The sequence below is a fragment of the Anoplopoma fimbria genome, chromosome 1, assembly GCF_027596085.1.
Source record: "Anoplopoma fimbria isolate UVic2021 breed Golden Eagle Sablefish chromosome 1, Afim_UVic_2022, whole genome shotgun sequence".
In the NCBI taxonomy this organism is placed as follows: Eukaryota; Metazoa; Chordata; class Actinopteri; order Perciformes; family Anoplopomatidae; genus Anoplopoma; species Anoplopoma fimbria.
In genome coordinates this window covers 4,146,855-4,167,406 of record NC_072449.1, presented here as the reverse complement: position 1 = coordinate 4,167,406, position 20,552 = coordinate 4,146,855, and the positions used below count along the sequence as shown (strand labels likewise).

Below are 20,552 nucleotides of genomic sequence, written 5' to 3'. Positions count from 1 at the left end.
CCTGCCAGCGCTAATGTTTTTCAATCACAGAGCGTGTGGGTGGAGTGTTAAGTGTGCGTTACCTTGATGCAAGTGCTTCTCTTCGTCAGAGTCCTGCTTGGCCTTGCTGTACTTACTCCTTCTGGGGGCAAAGAGAGCAGGACGGTCAGTCGCAGTGACAACAGAACATGAAGCATTTCAAGTCTCATATGTCGGGGAGAATGTGTGAAAAAAAATCAAGAATAAAAAAAAGGCAAAGCATCATATGTAAAAACAACAAATTATAATAATAAAACCACAAGTGTCAATTCAGTAAACCCTAATTAAAAGTCAAACTGAGACTCCGAACCCACTTTCACATCAATTTAATTACGTGAAGAGGCGACACAATCACTGATTACTGTTCAGACATTGAGATTCTTGTTTGATATTAATTATTCATTAAAATGGAGCTCATTACAGAGACAGTAACTGCTTTTTTGAATGCTAACCTAATGTGATTTTTAGAGTTTGATTGGTTGAACTTAATAATTGCTTTTAGTTGAGGGGACAAAAGCTTGAAGAGAATAATTCAACATTTTGGATAATACGTGTAATAATAATAATATAATAATGAAAAGATTGATACCACTCTCATGTCTGTCTGTTAAATATGAAGCTAGAACAAGGGGAGGGTTAGCTTAGCTTAGCATAATGACTGGAAACAGCAAGGCTAGCTCTGTCCTTCTACAAGCATGTACAAAGCTCGCTGATTAACATGTTATCTCATCTGTTAAATTGAGTACAAAATGTGAAAAGTATTTTTTTTTCGACCCAAAATGTTGAACTATTCTTTTAAAGGGGACATATGTGATTCTACGAGCCAGTAAGATTTGTCTCTATTTCCTATTTCACATGCAGGGTTATCTGAGTAGCTCCACCTACAGCTTGAGAGCTACTTTTGCCAATGTGCGGCATGTTTTTCTCGCAAGCCAATCAGAGACTGGTTTTCGGGAGGGATTCTTAAAGAGACAGGCACTAAAACGGAGTGTTTCAGACAAAGGGTGAATACAAGAGTATTCAGACAGACAGTGTGAGAAAAATAAAGTGTTTTTTGAACATTTAAGCACATAAACCTGTTCTAGTAGAAACACAAAATACAAGTATGAACCTGAAAAAAGAACATGATATGTCCCCTTTAAGAATAGATATCACACTGAAGGTTCCTGAAGGGCACTGAGCTTACAGCAGAAAATCAATCCTAGAAGAGATGCACTTAAATCCCTCCCCAATCCCTCCGGCAGTCTGACACCTGTGCTTATATTGATGCGTCGGGTCAGTGGTGGAAATGACCAGATGTGCGAGACATTGTTCTCCTCTATGGTTGTGTAATGATGGTAAACGGGCGACGTGATTACAGTCCCTTCCCACAATCACAGGATGGCCGCTGCAGCACAATGACAGTGGCCGTCACATGCATATAAAAAAGGGCTGAGACAACCACCTGCTTGGCCGGGGGAGAGAGGCAATCATATGGAAAAGAGAGGACACACACATACACACACACACACACAAACACACACACATACACACACAATCAACACCCCCCTTCACTCCCCATCATTCTCAACGCCAATACACACATGCAAACAATGATTTGCTTTCCATATGAAGAGGCACACTCACACATAAAGGGATCAACGAATGCCCATAAAAAGGTACGCACACGTTAATGATTTTGTGTGGAATCACCACACAAAACCATTAACGCTCCACCTTCCCCCTCTAGTGCCACCACACACGTGAAAACAATACCTTTTTTCACACATAAGGATGTGCATAAACGCATATACAACCCCAACACACACACACACACACACACACACACATAGGGAGTGTGTGGTTAACACCCCGAGGTGAGGCAGACCCATCTGCATGTAATCCCATCTGTGTGACGGTGCTTTGTCCTGCTCGCTGGTTAACACCCTGAGATTGGGTCACTGCAAATCCACCTGATGCCTCTCTGTCTCACTCTGTCTGTATTCTATCTCCTACTTTTCATTGCCCGCTTATCTCATCTTTTTTTTCTCCCTGCTCTCTCTCTCTCCCGCTCTCTCTCTCTCTCATTCTCTTCACGGCGGGCAGCAGGGCGCAGCAGGAGAAAATAACTAGCGGTCGGGATTATAGCCACTAGCTGAGAGATAGAGGGGATGGCAGCGGGGATGGATGCAGAGGACAGGGAGCGAGGGGTCGCTGATTGCATCTCTTCAGCTGTCGGAGCTGTCAATCACGTCTCCGGTGTGGCGAGTCATCACTCATCCGACGTGAGCGAGATGCACTGGCTGTCTGGCTCGGCGTGTGTGTGTGTGTGTGTGTGTGTGTGTGTGTGTGTGTGTGTGTGTGTGTGTGTGTGTGTGTGTGTGTTTTTGTGTGTGTGTGTGTGTTTTCCAATAACGTCCATCACCTGACAGCTACTTTTTTTCCTAGCGCTAAGCAAGACATCCCTCATCCGGGAGGAAAGAGGGAGAGGCAGAAAGCAGAAATGGGACAGACGGGCGACGCTTTTACCTTCGGCTGATGACGAAGGCGCTGATGAGGATGAGGAGGAGGACCACGCTGCCCACCACCGACACCAGTAACACCGTGGAGTTGGCCCCATCGCCGATAATGGGAGCTGGAACTGAGGAAAAAGGGAGGAAAGATGGGAGGAAAGAAGAGGAGAGGGAGGGAGAATTGGGGGGACGGTTGGAAAGAGACAAAGAGCAAAGTCAATATCATTGTGCTCAACCGAGTCGCCGCACATGAAAGAGCCCGTGTAACTTCTGTGTCTGTCAAAGCCATCGACCCCCCCTCACACTTCCTCCCTGTGTTTCCCCTCCTTGTCCATTGAGACAATGCGGGCCCATTAGGATGTGTGCTTGACCATGTCATTATCATGCACTGCTGTCTCTATCTGCATTACAAAGGGTGACACCTGGACCTACAGTGTGTCTCTGTAACCCTCTACGTCATAGTGTCCCTTTAGAAGATGTAAACACAGATTTTTGTCTGTAAAATTCACACAGAAATGAGTAAAAACTGATTTTAATGGTTCTTATGAATGCTTGCACTTCCCTTTGGATCATTCTTGCCTGGGGAAAAATTATTCCAAGGGACGTCTATGTCAACTGATTTCCCCCTTGCATTAAAATATGTTTGACCAATGAATTCCATTGTTCCAACTGAACTTCCAGATTAGAGTTAGCTTGCTATCAAAGGGCAGAACGTCTTATTCTTTTTGGTATATCAATACCCAATATTGTACAACAAAAACTGCAACAACTGGCTCAGCAACCAAGTAAAGCCCAATAAATGACTTGAGATTGCCCACAAATTAAACTGTTGGTCACAAAACTGGGCAAGCAAAAACAGCTAGCATTAGCATCAAATTTGGCATCCAATTAGGACAAATTGGACACGGAGGACTGTTTAGGAAACTCATTGGGCCTCATTCACAAAACATGCATAGGTTTCAGCCAACAGCTGGTTAGCTAGCTTAGCCCAAAGGCTGGAAATAGAGGCCTTGCAAACAATGAACACGTATTTGTTTTATTTAAGGCCTCGGTTAAGATGCAAAAAGTAGCAATCAGCAGCTTCCAGTCAGAAATGATATAATTCCTCAAAAACTCATATAGTTTGAACCTTGGCTGGCTCATCCACTGAGACTCATTGCTTCTTAAAAAATGGAAGCTACTCAAGATGCCACAATATAATTTATCTTTTATAGACGACAGCTATTATGATTAACGACTCTGTAATGATAAAGAAAAACTCGTAAAAGATGCTATCATTGCAGGATTCTGCAGAAATCCTGCCAAATCCTGCGTGACGGAGCTGGCATGGAGCCTTTTGGGGCTCTGCACTGCTCTGCTGAGGAGTGGTGGGCGAGCCTGAACTCACCGGAGTTTGTCATGAACTCAAACGGGCCGCTGAAGTCACCGTAGCCGGCCGCCGTGCGAGCTCGCACATGGAAGACGTAGGAAGTTAGGGGGGTTAGACCTTTGATGTCGGTGTTCCTCGACGAGGTCTTTATGATCCTGTAGCTTCTTTCATTTTGGTCCTGAGGATGACAGAGACAGAAAAAAGAAAAAAAGATAAGACAATCAGACGTGGCTTTCTTACAGTCTATTTTGGAGATTCTTTAATCAGCTGGAACTACATCTCCCATAGGACCCCTCACCTTCTCGTAGTACTTGACCTCGTACTCCAGGATGACCCCGTTGGCTCTATCTGGCGGATGCCAGGCCAGTGAGATGGTGTGTCTTGTGATATCCTTCGCCTGGATAGAAGTCACTGGAGAGGGAGCTGGTGAGATGATCAAAGAAAAAGGAAAACATATTTTAGCCCACTGCTATACTCCGAGTCCTGTTGTTGTTATTTCAGCCTTGGATAAACCAAGTCTGTTTTATGTTTTATGTTGCTCTCCCACAATAAATCCACCACTTTTTTTTCCTGCTGAGAAAGTCAAACAGTGGAACAGCCAACAAGGCAATCACTTCCATTTGTCTTTAAATTTGGCTTCCATTCAAAATCCGAGGCGTTACAGAGCTGTATGGCCACACAGCTGAATTGTCAAAGCTAGAGTGTATGGCAATACTCTGCTTCTGAACTAATGGCTGGCATCAATAAAAGTGATCCAATTTCCCTCTCGGCTGACGCCAGCGTCTCAGCCACTTTTCTTACGAGCTGGCAAAATAATGTCTAACTTCATTTTCTGCAGATTCGCAGGTCACCCTGGGAAACCTTGTGCTGCTACAAAGTCCACCTCGGAAAGCTCAAAATGAGCTCAACGTCTTTTACGTTTCTTTTTTTTTCCTGAGTTTTGTTCTTTGTCTTCCTGAGAGCAAATCAATTGGTTTTCATTAAAGCTCAGCAGAGCGATCTTATCTGGAGTCCTTCCTGCTGCAGCTGATAATGAGGCCGTATTTCAAGCAGCCGTACTATCTGCGTTCAGAAGCCTCTAACATGTGAAGGTTAAAGCACAAGATAATGGCTCACGCTCGTCCCCTCCCTCCAGTGCGACGCCGGCGCACAAATCAAACCTCTATCTTCAGGGAGTGTGACAACAGTAAAATTGGGTCATACACACTATTGGTGCTTGATATCCATGGCTGTGGGAGAGATAGTGTTGTAAACAGTGAAACACTCATGCACAGATTGAGTTTTGAGCAGAGAAGAGGAAACATGGTGGAGCTATAAACCAAAGAACAAATATGTTGTGTAAAAAGACCAAGGACACAAACATGCACACACACATATTTATAGCAGTTGGGGGTTCTTGCATCTCAGTTCCTTTAGGAGCTTAAACCCCCTCTCACTTTCAGAACTACTACCCACAACCAGAGGTGGGACCGAGTCCTAAACTAAGAGCTTCAAGTCCAAAACAAGTCACTCTTCACCAAATGAAATAATTGGTTTTTTTTTGACCATTACGAAAGTTGTTGTAGGCAAATTAAATTATCTTTGGTATCCTTTTTTCCAACTGCCTTTTAGTAACGCAATGTTATCTTGGTCTTTCTTCACTAGACCTTGATTGGATGCTTCCTTTCAATAATAATAGTTCAAGGAAAGTGGATCAAGGGAATTAAGGATGATTTGCTTGGAATGAACAATGTTAACGTTAGTTGATTCGGGAAATGAATGGAAATGATTTAACTCGTGAAACTCTTTTTTAAAGAACATACTTTTAAATCTTTAGGCTTGGGGGAAGGTATCAAGTATTACAAGTCAAACGGCTCAAGTCCAAGTGAAGTCAAAAGTCAGTGTTGTTGAAGTCCCATTGGGGTCTAAAGTCGGCAGATTTGTAACCAATAATGTGACCCGAGTCCACACCTCTGCCCTCAACAACCAAACAACCACCATCAGTCATCTGATCTCCAACGAGCCAGAACAAAGCAACACAGAAAATAAATAATAAATAATAAAAAAAAGCATTTCCACTGAAGCCCAGGTAGCGTTTCATGGTGACGCCTGCTCTTACAAGTTCACAGGGAGTGAATCTTTGACCCCTGGTCCTCAGTGATACTGTAACCAATCTCGTTCCAGACCATCTGCCTTTTAAAAAATTACAGTGGGGATGATTAATGAGGGGTTCGCCGTCCACCGATTATGATTGGATTATCTATGACATTATATACATTCTCATCACTTTGACCAGGGGCTCCAGGGAGCCTAGCCTGCAAGCTAACGCTAACAAAACCCTGCTTTTAGAAGGGGATTGAGTTCAAACGAGCCTGGAATTCAAGCACCGGCCTCGGATTGAATTTCAGGGGGGGGAGGAAAGGGGCTGGAGGGGTTAGGGGAAGGGGGGGGCAGATTGTTTGTGACCAGTAGGGGTTGAGATGGAGATGGAGAGGGATGGGATTGCAGACATCTCTCGGTAAATAGATTAACCCAAGGTTGTGTAATCCTGTTGGTCTAATGTGTTGCGTCTCAGTTTAAACAATTAGATGACGGCCATTTGTATCCCTCCAATCAATCTTACCCGCCAGCCAGAGCCAATTTGAAGGCCCTCCTGGGGCCGACCGAGGACGCTCCGGCTCAGAAATAAAAACCCAGAGGGGTCGCCGGCCCCCGTGCCCCCGAGGCAATCCACACATCCATCTTTCCGCCAAAGATGACAGATATGGCGATTTAATCGTGTTCGCCTCCTCTCATTGCGTTTTTTTTTTATTTTTCCCTCGACTAATGTGAGGATAAAGATGAGTGATTTTCTGAGTGGTCCCTTCTGAGATTCCCTACGCGAGACTGCAAGGTTAAACACAGCCAGGGAGAAGATAGGTGATCCATCAAGGCCAAGTTTTCCTCTTTTTTTTTTTTGAAAGATAAATTAGTCAGACGAATGCCTTAAAAGCAAACTGACCACAGAGGAATGTAAAATACTGTCGTAGCAGGCGTGCACCAGGTGAACAGGGCTGATGCAACACTGTACCTTAACTGAATACAGAAAAGTTAAACTCCAGGCTGAGACTTGGGCAGACCTTGCTAGACCAGCACCCCTGTAGATTAATTTAAATATGTGAAGGCAGATCTGTAATTTCTTACCACCTCCTGAACGCGTGGGCTAAAAAAAAACGCTGGTGGAATAATAAGTGTGAGACGCAATGAATATTCAGATCTCATTTCAGAATTGTGTGCTCCTAAAAAAAAGAGGAAAACTCTTTCACAGCCTGCGACACTTGTACACACACACACACACACACACACACACACACACAACACAAAGACCTCATTACACAGACAGAAAGATAGAAAAACATACACCTAGTCCCATTATCTCACACAGACAGCAGAAAACTCAATCATGCCACCTATGCGAACATCATAATGAGTAAAAACCTGGCAGAGACTCATAGAGTTGTTGGGTTTTTTGTTGTTGGTTTTTTTCTGCTCTCTGCATGGAACACAGTTTTGTTCAGTGAGTGAGTTTGTCTTCGCGGCCGTGTTCGGCACAACGTATTTGTGTTGCGAGGAGCAGCTGTGGTCGCCGTCGAATATGCGGTCGATTACAGTTTGACATGAAAAGAGACAGGGGGGCCGGGGTGCACATGTGGTTGCCAGATTGGGGCCTGGTTGCCAGATTGGAGTCGCTCGAGATTTTTGCTGCCGCCGAGGAAAGAAATTGCGGGAGACGTTTTTCAGGGTGTCTAGGAAAATGAACAACATCCTTTCCGCCGCCTATAAAGCCTGATTCCATCTCCCCGAACACATTTCCACATGTAAGTCTGTCCGATTTGCCATAAGAGATGGAAACTCACACACATGTGCGCAGACGGACGTGCCCACACACATGCTCTCTCATGCACTAATTCACTTTTAGTCACCTAAGCCTGCCAAGTATTTTGTATCGAGACATAAACACCTCTCTCTCTTTCTCTTTCCGACTCTCGCTTTCCCCCCCTCTTTCTCACACACTCACTAAAGTGCTTGATCCCATAAAAAGGGGAAGAGAAAAAAAACAACCATCCATTTACAGCCAGAGGTCAGCTCAAAGCCTGGACATCCCGTCTCCCCCCCTCCCTTTCCTTGTGCAGTCCGGGTGAAAGGGTTACACCCCGGCTGATTTACGGCCGCGCGATCGTTCACGGCGAGACGCGGAATCTGACCTCTTCGTCAACACACCAACGCATGCCTGGTCACGGATGCATGCACGTGCAATCAGCAAGACTCATGTTTTAACTATTATCTCCTGGCTTATTTCTGTGATGCACCTTTATCTATTTTCCTCTCACGCAGAGACACATCATACAATACAACATAACACAAAAAACTCCAACCTGCCTCCCTCACTTCTTCCCCTCTCCAGCCGTTCTATCTGAACTTTTATGGAAAGGCGGTGGCAGGGGTTGTCTTTTCCACAGCGCTTATAAATCCTAATAAAGCTATCATAATAAATGTGTAATCCGCGGTGTCTGGGTGACGGGAGGCGATACAGAGAGAAGGACAGCCGCAGATGACTGGCTGGATTACCATGGCTGAAACCGGAGCTTCCAAAGCCCCTACCGAGCATTAGCAGGAAGAAATCCAATCAGTCTGGAGCTATTCTCTTTAACACGCACACACACACACACACACACACACACACACACACACACACACACACACACACACACAAATTAGAATAGACACACACACACCCTGGGAGACACATAGAGGACATTGTTGAGAGGCGAATGAAGAGCATCCATTGGCGCGCAAACATTCAGTATAACGCATTTTCTCACTTTTAGCCTACCCATTCGGTTTTGGCCCATGTGCAAACACACACACACACACACACACACACACACACACACACACACACACACACACACACACACACACACACACACACACTGTAATAGAGCTTCCAGCTGCAAGCTTCATATAACTAATTCTGGGGAACAGTTGTGAAACATGCACTGGTGACGAGCCAAAGGCAACATCATCTATATCTCACAACTTGAAGTCAGCAGATTAGCCTGGAGCTACCTCGGGGGACATCGCTGTGTGTTTCTATGTCTTTGTGTGAGAGTGGGGTCTTTGGGGGTCTTTGGGGGTCTTTGGGGGTCTTTTTGCGTCCGTACCGGCGCGCTATGGAGAGCCCTCCGCCCTGGACTCCAGGGTGTGCTCCATTACGGCTCCCACACATGCTGGCCTGGCAGCACTCCCACTGGCAGCGCATCCATTCATCTCCATCTTCCTGACCCCCCCCCCTCTGATAAATCAAGCCACTGTGTCCTTATATTGCCAGTCCGAAGCCCTATTCAAAGATATTCTCTCTTTCCCAAGGATTGAAATTAGTGATAAAAAGGCACTTTGCTTTGCCACCCAAGAGCAGAGCAGTAAAGAAGACCAAAGTAATGATCGGCTATAAGTGGAGGAGGATCGGGGAGGGATGAAGAGAAAGGGCCGAGGTCGTAAAAATCCATTTGCACAACAACCGGTTACAAAATGGCTAAATTGCTAAACAACGGGAGGCTTTGAACGCACCCCCCGGGCCAGAGGGCTGTTCTCCAGCTCTGGAGGAGAGGCTGTATTCATGGGTGTGTTCCACTAGAATAATTACACACACACACACACACATGCACACAACCCAGCAGCATTTGTAATGAAGCCTCCACAGATCAATACAACTCATCTAATTCATTAGCTTGAGAGCTAAATATAGCGCTACGTCTTCAGCCTTGACTTCTCATGCCTAATTATGCAAAACTCAAGTGAAATATTACAGAAAATCATTTCCCGCTGCAGATAATCCATCAACCTCCTCAACAATCATCCAGCCTTAACCCAAATTATTTTTTAATAAACATGTTTTGACACGCAGATCAAATAAAGTTTGTCAAGCGCTCGGCGTAACGAACCTGTGCTCTGCATCCAATATGAGACGCCCTGCTTCTCTGCAAACTTACACTCTTCTTTTGCAGGCTCACATAGACAAGTCAAGAAAACTAACTTGGATAAGCAGGCAAATTAAGTCAACTAATCAATGAGGAGGATCATTTTATGTGATCAAAAGCTCCAGAAGAGTTACCTTGAGGCAAGATTGTATCTATCAGCTGTTGCTCTCCAATTTAATCCATGGTTAGGGTTTGTTTCACTTCCCAGACATGACTAGAAGGGTTGGCCGATTATCGGCGATTGGCTGGAGTACGACGCTTTAGAATTTGTTTCGGAATAAAGTTGTAAGATTTAGTGGACAAAAAAAGCTCAGAGAGAGCGTGAAACGTAGCGAACTCGCCACTCACACACACACACACCCCGGTTGAAACTACGGGGACCACTGACAGTGGCCAAATTGGACCCTATTGACTAGTATAAAGCTGCAGGTAACCATAGCGACCATGCTAACATTTACGGGGAGGCTGTGGCTAAAGATTTAGAGCGGGTCGTCCTTGGGCAAATATACTGAACCCCAAAATTGCTTTTGAAGGCTGTGCAATATTATAGATTGGGAAGCCTTATAGACAAAGGCTTCACAATCTATAATATCTATATTTTCTGTGGTATTAAGGAGCTTAACTTTAATTATTTTCTCTATAACTGTTATTGTATGTTAATAGTTGGCCTGTCATCAAGATCACTGCAAAGCCAAATCAATAAAACTTGAAGCATGAAATCATGTAGTCAGTGTCTCATTGGGATCCACCATGTTCAATAGGGTTAAAAAAAGATATTGGTATGTCAATAAATCGGGGCAATACGTTGCTCTCTTCCAATCTGATTGACATAACACTTATTTATCATGATGGTCACTTATTGGAAGCCGTTAACCTTCTTTCATGTGACACTCCGACTATTCAATACTTCCCATTCTCCTAAACAATCATCGTCTTTCTTACCGGCCTGGTTGGTGGTGACGGTCACGGACACGGCCTGTTCCGGCCCCGGGCTCTGCGGCGAGACCCGTTCACCGCCCACACCTCGAAGGTGTAGTTGGTGTGGGCCTGCAGCTCGTTGATGGACACCCTGGTGCCCTTCAGGCTCAGCTGCTGGGGGCTGAAGTGGACGCCGTTACCGCACGGCTGACAGCGCCGTCCGTCGGGCCCGCAGCGCTTGCACACCACGTTGTACGTCAAGTCCTGGCGCCCCCCAGAGCTGAGGGGCGGGCTCCACTCCAGGTTCACCGAGGTCTCGTTCACATTGGAGATGAGGTGGTCGGGCGCCGTCGGAGGGCCTATGGAGGAAGGAAAAGAGTTGATGTCATTACCAGAAGTGACTAGAGGCTGAATGCTAAGCAGGAATTGGTGATCGTAATATTAAAGTGGCCCTATTATGCTTTTCCACTTTTTCCCTCTTCTTTAGTGTGTTATATATATTTTTGTACATATAAAAGGTCCGTAGAGTGTAAAACCTGAAGTCCAACCCTAAAAGGAGTTACCCTCCCCCTCAGAAGCTCCTGAGCTCCTGAAACGGCTCCATTGAATTCTCTCCTTCACTTCCGTAACTTTATGAGGTCATAATGTAACTTTATGAGGTCATAATGTTACGGAAGTGACGTAAAACTCCTTCCGGCTAGTTTGGCCCTCAAACAACAAAAGAGAGAGGAGGAGCTGAAGCTCTGGAGGAAGAGTTCTTTTAAATGTGAAACGTTGACCAATCAGAGCAGACTTTGCTTTCTGGAGGGAGGAGCAAGCACTACAACGGAGCGTTTCAGAGAGAGGGTGAGAAGAGGTGCTGCAGGACAGCCAGAATGAGAGAACAAGGAGGATTATGAGCATTAACGCATGTAAACATGTTGTAACTGTAACTTGAGATAAAAATATGTACCCGGAAAATAGCATAATAGGGCCTGTTTAAAAATAAGCAAGGGTCAACAAACTGATTCTTTCCAAACATACATATAAGAAAAAGATGAAAATGCATAATTGACTGGGTTGCCCCTTTATTGAGAGCAGAGGCTTCTTGAATTCCCTTTTAATGTCCTGTCCATTACAGCGAGGGAGGATCCAATTCCACCTCAGTTAATTCAGCGCGTTAACTGAAATCCAATAGGCTGGCAGCTTTCGCTCCCCATTCATATGTCGGATCAGCTGGAGGCGGCCGGGCGCCCGGGCCCCGCTGCTAACAGTAGGGCTTTATGGCACCCACTCAATAACTTTAAGGCAAAGTTTGCTTTTGGACCCTGTTATTAAGCTCCCGCTTTGATGTAGTTTTTATGCGAGGAGCAGCTCCACAGTCACGTGACACGCAAGCTCCCCTCCTCATCAGTTTCAATTTACATGTCAGCCCTATTGTAATGAATGTGTTTTTGTTGCGCTGCTTTCAAACATAAGCGACGGTAATTGACTTAACTATCTCTCTCTCTCCCCCTGTCGCCCTCTCTCTCTCTCTCTCTGACTAATGAAGCGCACGCGAGCGGGCTGGGGGGGGATCGATGCAGGGTGAAATATGAAAGCTAGTCAGTCCACGGACGAATCATTTCACAACGGAAATTAATTATCAGTGTTATTTTTGGAGGGGCCGCGTGACAATGAGTGATTTCAATGGGACGCAGAGAGCAGCCGAGGGGGAGAATGTGTGGGTGTGTGTGTGTGTGTGGAGGAAGAAGTTGCGCTTTTGTTGGCACATTAATGTAGACGTGGAGGTGCAATTTTTGCCCGTGATGCATGTGTCTTCTTCACAAAAACCCTCTTGCTGTATGTGTATTGTCTAGACTTGCGTACGCCGGCGTTAAGTCTGGCTGGCAGGCTTTTGAAAGAAGATGGAAAAGGACAGAAGGAGAAGACAAACACCGTCTGTTCATCCAAGGAAGCATAAAGCCACTGATTAGTATGGAAGGAGTGGGTTCGGATGGATAGATGGATGGATGGAAGGGACAGAAAATGGATGGTGGAGGGAGTGTCTGTTTTACTGAAAAATGACCCCGAAAGGTCACCAACAGCACAACACACAAGCATGAGGACGAGAGGACACAGAGTGCACTGTGTTAATATATGCATCGCTTAACTTCCCCTCACCAACCCGCAGCCTTTCTAGAAAAACTATTAATAAATTCCCATTAAAAAATGATGAAAAAGCTCTGCCCCTTTCTCCCCCACACTTCCTCCTCTGCTCCCACATTTTCCTCCCTTCACTCTTCCACCTCATTCTCTCCGTTTGCATCTCAGACAATGGGAACAAGTTATAGATGGGTTTTTTTTCTAAATGAAGGTGCCCACACCCAACCGTCATTATAATGGCGCCTTTGTCAGCGCGCTAGGTTGAGCTAACCTGTTCTCCCTTTCAACACTCGACAAATGCGGCGTCTGATATGCGCCATAAAGCTATTACTCAGCTGTTATCTGGACTTATGGCGTCGTAAAAATTAACAGGGCAAAGGTAATAAGAATGTTTCCAATCAATGTCTTAGAATGGGTGCGCTCTTGTTCCTCTCTTCTTCTCCTCGCAGGGATAAAAAGATGTACAAAATAAGCCATCCCAATGGAAGAGCTTTGTTATTCAGACATTAATAAAGAATGTTAGGCAATAAAAGCATTAGCAATAGCAAGAAAACATATTCTTTGATGTATATATACTGTGTTAATTAGTGAGTTTAAGCAGATTTATTCAAACTGTCTCCCCCTTCTTCTTCTTCTTCTTCTTCTTCTTCTTCTTCTTCTTCTTCTTCTTCTTCTTCTTCTTCTTCCAGCCCTCATGCCAAGCTCAACGTCTCCTGGCTCCAGCTTCCATAGTGAGCAAACAGCCACGTATTGATCTTCTAATCTAACTCTTGGCAGGCAAATAAAGGTATTTCTAAAAGACTTAAAGAAGAATTCCTTTCATGTGATAGAGATATGTTTGTACTGACTGAAGTGTGTGGACTATGATTATTGTTTTGATGTTGCTATGACAAGAGTTTCAACAGCGCTGTATAACTTTATGACTGTATAAAGTCTTAAACACATTCCACCATATGTCAGTATCCCCCTCCTGCATTCCACACACACACACACACACACACACACACACACACACACACACACACACACACACACACACACACACACACACACACACAATCTACCTTTGGCTGTACCTGTCGCTCTCCCAGAATGCACCAGTGGGAGCAAGGGAGCGTGGGAGAGCCGTCAGCTGTGACTGACACCCGGTAATTAATCCTGAGAGAGAGAGAGGGAGAGCGACGGGACGGGGTGGGGGGGGGGGGTGTAACGCTCGTACAACTTTCGTACAACGTCGGCTCAAAGTAACTTTTAAAATCCACATTTCTTTTTTGGGTGGATTCCGAGCGGGGGGGGGACTTAGAAAGTTTCTCCATGAAGAAAGTTGGTGATTTCGTTTTTTCCGTTCAATTACGGCCTCGCAATTTCACCCCGAGGCCTTATTTCTCTTTCTTTCCTGTCGCTCCCTCACTTCCATCTCCCCCTTTCTTTAATCTGTCTTTCTCATTTTTTAACTCCCATCCTCTCGTCTTTTCCTCCCTCCATGCTCCCACCTCCTCCTCCTCCTCCTCCTCTCTTCTTTCATCCCCCTCTCCTTCTCTCTCTTCCTATCAGTAACCGTTATCCGAGTGTTGTGCACGGGTCGAAGTACAGGTCCGGCTAAGTTGGCCAGAACTTTGAGGCCGCTATTACCATACGGCTGGGATTCATTCACCCCCACCCTCGAGTCCTCCCTGACCTGCGTTCCTTCCTCACTCCGTCCCTCCCGCTTCCTCCACCAAAAACCGCCGCTAAGAAAACTGGGCAAAATCTGAGAAACCCATCAAACCCAAAATGGAGAACAGCCCCTCCTTACAAACTTGAACGCAACGGAGCCGCCAGCTCCCACGGCCGTCCGTCCCTGGTCCTCATTACGGCCCTGTGGTGTGAGTGTGTGTGTGTGTAAGTAAGTGTGTATTTATATTCACCCACATGTATTCATGTGTATTGCCTGTTTGGCACTGAACATATTTTATATACTGACCTAAACTGTATAATATTGAATTGAATGAGCTGCTAATTGTGTTCCTTTGGGGATATTTTCCACCTGATGCCAGTATGAAAACTAGGTTAATGCTGTATGTTATATAAATATCAGCCTATAAATAATGTGGACTATACGCCACAAGTGGACCATTTTTCGTACAGTTGCCTACGGAGCTTGACAAATATAATCCGTGTGGCATTTTGCAAAGCAAGGTTGCCTACAAAGAAGTATAAAAGCAACAAGAAATAGATAAAATAGAAAGCAGGAGCAGTGGAGGCAAGCCAGGAAACACAAAGGCAAGACGAGAAAAATACAAACAAACAAATCTGTTTAGTATTTTTAAAGTAGTATAACGTATTTATCCTGCCAGGTTCCTCGGGGCAGATTGATCCAAAGCGTGGGAGGTAAGTGTCCCTTGTTTCTAATCTGGAAAGCGAGCGTTTTTTCGATTAAGCGTAAAACACGTGAATCGCCGTCCAAAAGAACACTTGTCACAATACAGCAGGAGTAGCGGGCCTGCACACAAGCAGTCAAAAAGTGAAGGAATTATAAAACATCCAGTTTTAATCATCGTCTTGGATCGCTAGACTCCCAGCTAAGAGAGGGGAAAAGCGTTTTCAATTACACACACACGCACACACACACATACCCAATTACCAGAAATGCTAGCTCTTTCCCAGCCTGACCTTCAGCAAGGCAAACTGGGAAATGACTTTAAGGAGGGTTTTTTTTTGGTTTTTTTTTTTTTTTTTACCTTCATCTGCTCTGTTCATGACTCTGAGTGGGTTTTTGAGAGAAAGAGAGTGAAAACAAGATGTAGATGAGGAGGCATGTGTGAGTGACAGCTGTAATTACACAGCTCTAACATGTGGGTGAGAAGTAAAAAAGAAATATTTAAAAAAAAAAAAAAAAAAAAGTTCAGAGAGGAAGGAAAACAGCAGACGACAGACAGGGTGAGAGTTCAGAGATCAAATGTTGACCGGCTGACGAGAGCGGGTCAAAGGTCGCAGAGGGAGTCGGGCTAATGTTGGGTTCCTAACCGTGGAGTCGGGAGCGTAGGAGAGCCGGCGTGGTAAAAGAAGCCGGGTAATGAGCTCTGACAGCTGTTGCTTGCAGCAGTTCCTCAAATGCCACACTGACTAACAGGACAATAACGATGAGCTCTGAGATTACGCTCTAAAATAAAACCCGATATATTAGTGAGGCGACTAAACATCATGAGGGTGGGGGCGTGTGACAGATTAGTATGTTTTTATTCACATTTACTGACAGTTTGTTGTCGATGTATGTGAAAGTGAAATAAGTTTGATACGTTTATATGTTATATTTTAGATAACATCTATGTTTCATGTACTACAAGCTGGTTCTGTAAAAATAGATGTTACATTTCAGTGAGGTACTAGTTAAGGAAATAAATATATATTAAAAGTGGGTGAAAATTGAAGAAAAGTTCAAAGAACACATAAAAAGTATCATTTGCAGCAGCGCAGATGCAGGAAAATAAAATACATATGAAAAATAAATTTGATGATTTTCAAAAATGTTACTTTTCAGTCAAAACTGTTGTACATATAAATATATACATTTGTATATATATATGCGGCTTAATTAATGATGCTGCTGTTGTTTTTTTTTACAACTTTTGAGATCTTGTTTATGTCAAAGAGTTATATGTAAATATAAATTTGACTTCAAAATATATTCTTCTGCAACAATGTATTAGTTTGCATGGAAATGGCCATCTTATACTTTCTTCATGATGTTCTAAGCCCTTTTCTTCACTTTTAAAATTAATTTAGTATTTAATTCATGCGTTTTTGTCTATTTGCTGTGTGACGGCCCGTCTGTCTGTTTCTGTGATTTCTCTCTCCAGGCCTGCAGACCTGATTGAGAGTAATCAGAGGTATGAGACACACCTGGACCCGGTGAGCTCCATGTATAAAAGCCTGAGCAGCAGCAGATCTCCTCTCACTCCAGAACTCAGTCATGGCTTTGTGTTTCCTTTCTTTGTTTTTTGCACATTTTCACCCGTCCATTCCTCTTCCTCTATCTGTTCGTTTGGCTTAATTTGACTTACTTTTTGGTTGGTAAATCGCTTTATTTGTTAAGTACGATCGTGTGACAATTTGCTGGTCAAAGTAAACTCTTTTTCTTTTAGTGATTTGGAAAAAACAGCCCGAATAGCCCAAAATGTGACAGTCTAAGATGTTGCAGATTACCATATTGTTCAAGAATATCTATAATTCTTGATCTTGAAAACATTCCACGATGGAATAATGTTCGTAACGTTGCATTTATGCCCTGCAGCAGAGGAATGAGTAGGTTTTTTGTCTCTTGGACGGCTACGTGTTACGGAGGAGGGGTCCGGCTGCTCGTCCGATTCAATAAACTGTTACACTGGTTGATGAATCCACAGGAACTTGACAGATCATTCGGGCTGAAACGCGAGCCAACTCTGAGCTAAGCAACTTAACAGATGTTTCGGTTGTTCAAATTGCTTTATGACACGTACTCACTCGTGTACAACGGTCTGTTATAAGTAAGTAAGAATGCTGTTATTTTCCTGGGAAATGAGAGCTCGGGGCTTTGTGTTTTATGCGCCTTATTTAATTATTTATTCCCTTTTTTTGTGTGTGTATTTCTACAAGTGTGAACCCCCAGTTCCGTGACTCAGAGAGGGAATGAAGTCTAAAAAAAAAAGGAAGATGAATCATTAGGCAGCAGGATTGTTGAAAAATGCATGCAAATTTGTCTTCGCAGGCGTTTGGCTAATCGGGAAAGGAACAAAGTGCAGACAAACACTGAGAAATGAAAAGCTCTTCCTTCAGCCTAATGCATTCCTGTATTTAGTGGCCTCCTTCTTCTCCTTGGCACCTCACCCTCTTCCTCTATTGCATCTTATTAATTCTCTGCCTACATCCCCAGATTTTCCGTCTGCCCTTGTTCTTCCATCTTTTTCGTCACCTCCCGCTAACTATCTTATCGCTATTTGTCTTTCTCCAATCGTTCTCGCCCTCCTCCGTTGTTTTGACGCCTCTCTGTGGAGGACTGGATCTGGGATGCAGCGGTTTATACCCTCATTAGCTCTCTGTCACCGTGACTGATCACTAAGTACCACCTGGAATCAAAAGACGCCTATTAAACCAGCAGCCGCCTGCTTTATGTGTGTGCAGAAGGGCTGTCGCTGTGTGTGTGTCTGTGTGTGTGTGTGTGGGGGGGTAATTCAGGATGACATTGTGAGAGGGAGAGAGAGAGAAAGCAAGAATCCATGCTTATGTTAAGGCAAAAGCAATCACTTTGTGTGTGCGTCTGTGTTACTTATACAGCCACAGTCACATGCTTGGACCATATTTCTATCTCACAGCTCTTCATGGCTTACTCAAATATCCTATGCATTATGATGTGCTGTACGCCTCACATGCATAGACTGTATATAAGAATTTGTGGTAGTCATCGTGGCATCACCCATTGGTTAGTGGACTGATGTTATGAAGCCTCGAGTTTGGCGATTTCGCCCTCGCCATCTTGGAATATGGCCATCGCCTTGTTTTTGGTTTTTGTGCAATCAATGAACAGGGGTGGCCATATTTGGAATGAGGAGGAGTGACTTAGTGATGCTGTATACAACTCTGGTAGCTGCAGCGGCCTGTCAATCAGAGTAGCCCCGCCCTAAAGCTTTATGGTCTGTTTGACTCTAAATGGAGCATAATTTACTAAATGAACATCATGCTGTATTGAAGAAGACTTGAAACTAGAGATTGAGACCATAAACTCATGTTTACAATGTTTACTGAGGGAATAAATCAAGAGAGAAGTAGAGTCATTTTCTCATAGACTTCTATACAACCAGAGGAGTCGCCCCCTGCTGGACAGTAGAGAGAATGCAAGTTTAAATGCACTTTCCCTATCGGCTTCACTTGGTGAAAACTGGACGTTGTTGCCTTGTTACATGTGGGTTTACTTACGGGTGCAGGGCATGGATGCCGGGTCTGTTTCGGAGCGGAAGTATCCCTTGTCGCAGACGCAGGAGGTGGATCCCTCCCTGACGGAGTAGCTGTGTAGAGGACACTTGGCGCAGGAGCCGTCGGTGGCCAGAGCCCGAAAGTAACCGATCTTACAGGCTGAAAGATAAAAAGGACAAAGAGGGAGAGTTAGTTTGGTTTTAGATTGTGAATGTGTCAATATGAAATATAATACAGTATATAATGAACAGCTATTTTGCACTGGAGAAGAGTTCAAAAGACAAACGACGCACTAGAAGTAGAAAAATCATTTTTGGCATGGACTTTGTACCCCAAAATTCTGGTCCCGTGACATCTCTACTTCTAGGAACCATTAATGTCCGTGTAAAAAATGCATGGCAATCTATCCAACAGTTGCTGAGACATTTTAGTCTAGTTGACAAACTGGCAAACCACATTGCCGTCTCTAATAAATCCCCTTTTATCAATTTGGAAGCTACACCCAGAATCCGTATCAGTCCACATTAGTGGCTGTCTAGGGTTTCTGTTATGTTGCCATAGCATTGCACTTGACATCAAACCGTTGAGAAGAAGAGGACTTTAAGATTTCGCCCATTTTCCCCCAATTAGCAGCAAGAAAAACAACATGTTGCCCAGAGGCTCCTACGTCTCTCCCCCATTCCTCCCTCCCTTTGTCTTCATTTTCCATCTTCGGTGCTCTCTCTCCTTTACTCGTTTCTCACGAACCTGCATTCTATTATCGAAAACAACAGAACAGGTCTAAAGGTCGCCATTTCCTTTTTGACAAAGCGAGGAGATCAAATAACTACCTCTCGTCTTTCTCACAAATTTAAGCTATGCTCAATTGGCATGACTTGGATCCGCAATGAAACCGAAGCCGGTGGCATTTCAGACCATTTAACAAACAAATGCCACCACACTTGGCACACTAGGAGCTCTGTCACTCTCACAGGTCTGTCTTTACCTAAAACACACACACACACACACACACCTCAGTCTGGAATGGTAAGCTAAGTGACACTTTTCCTACTTTTGGCGACAGTGCTCGCCTTTCTTCTGAGTGACAGTTTGATTGGAGGGCTCGTGTTTCAAGGAGTTTCTCCCCCCTCATCTATCGGTTTCCATAATGGCATGGGGAAGCCTTGGCGGGGTTGTGTTTCACCCTCTGAGCGCTGAACCAAGACACGAGGACAAAAGAGCAATTCCCCAGAAGGTGCGGCGCAAGACAGCCACGACACCGATTGGACCAAATAACCTGTCAGTCAACGAAGCCGCCATGAGCTCGGCAGAGGGCGGCGGGGCGGTATTTGGGCCGGAGGGTCGGTGGTTTGGGTTCTGGTGGAGTGGGCGTTGTGTGTGAATGTGTGCCTGTCTCGTTATGATGTAGAGACCCATTGGAGACAGATGGGTAAATTCATACCCGAAATAAATCAGATAATTACCCACTTATAGTCTGCAGGGGTAAAGTGAATCCCCCACCCCAAACCCCCACACACGTCTTCACAAGCACATACACAACCCAGAACTATAAAAGTGCATCGGAAAGGCATGGATTCCAATGCCACAGTCATAAATACATGAGGGGGATCCTTCATTCAAAAGAACAGTCGCATAAACAAACTCCCACATGTGTTCACCACACTGGAAATCAAACCGAGGCCTAAATGCAAGGCACCACAACGA

At 44.6% G+C, this 20,552-nt stretch overlaps 1 protein-coding gene across 1 annotated transcript in view; it reads right to left on the bottom strand.

Moving 5' to 3' along the window:
• epha4l (eph receptor A4, like) overlaps positions 1-20,552 on the bottom strand; it is a 51,404-nt gene that overhangs the window by 9,208 nt on the left and 21,644 nt on the right. Inside the window, 7 exon segments of the mRNA XM_054605407.1 lie at positions 63-121; positions 2,527-2,638; positions 3,898-4,057; positions 4,178-4,302; positions 10,821-10,883; positions 10,886-11,155; positions 18,852-19,007. Coding sequence (XP_054461382.1) covers positions 63-121; positions 2,527-2,638; positions 3,898-4,057; positions 4,178-4,302; positions 10,821-10,883; positions 10,886-11,155; positions 18,852-19,007 — 945 coding nt within the window.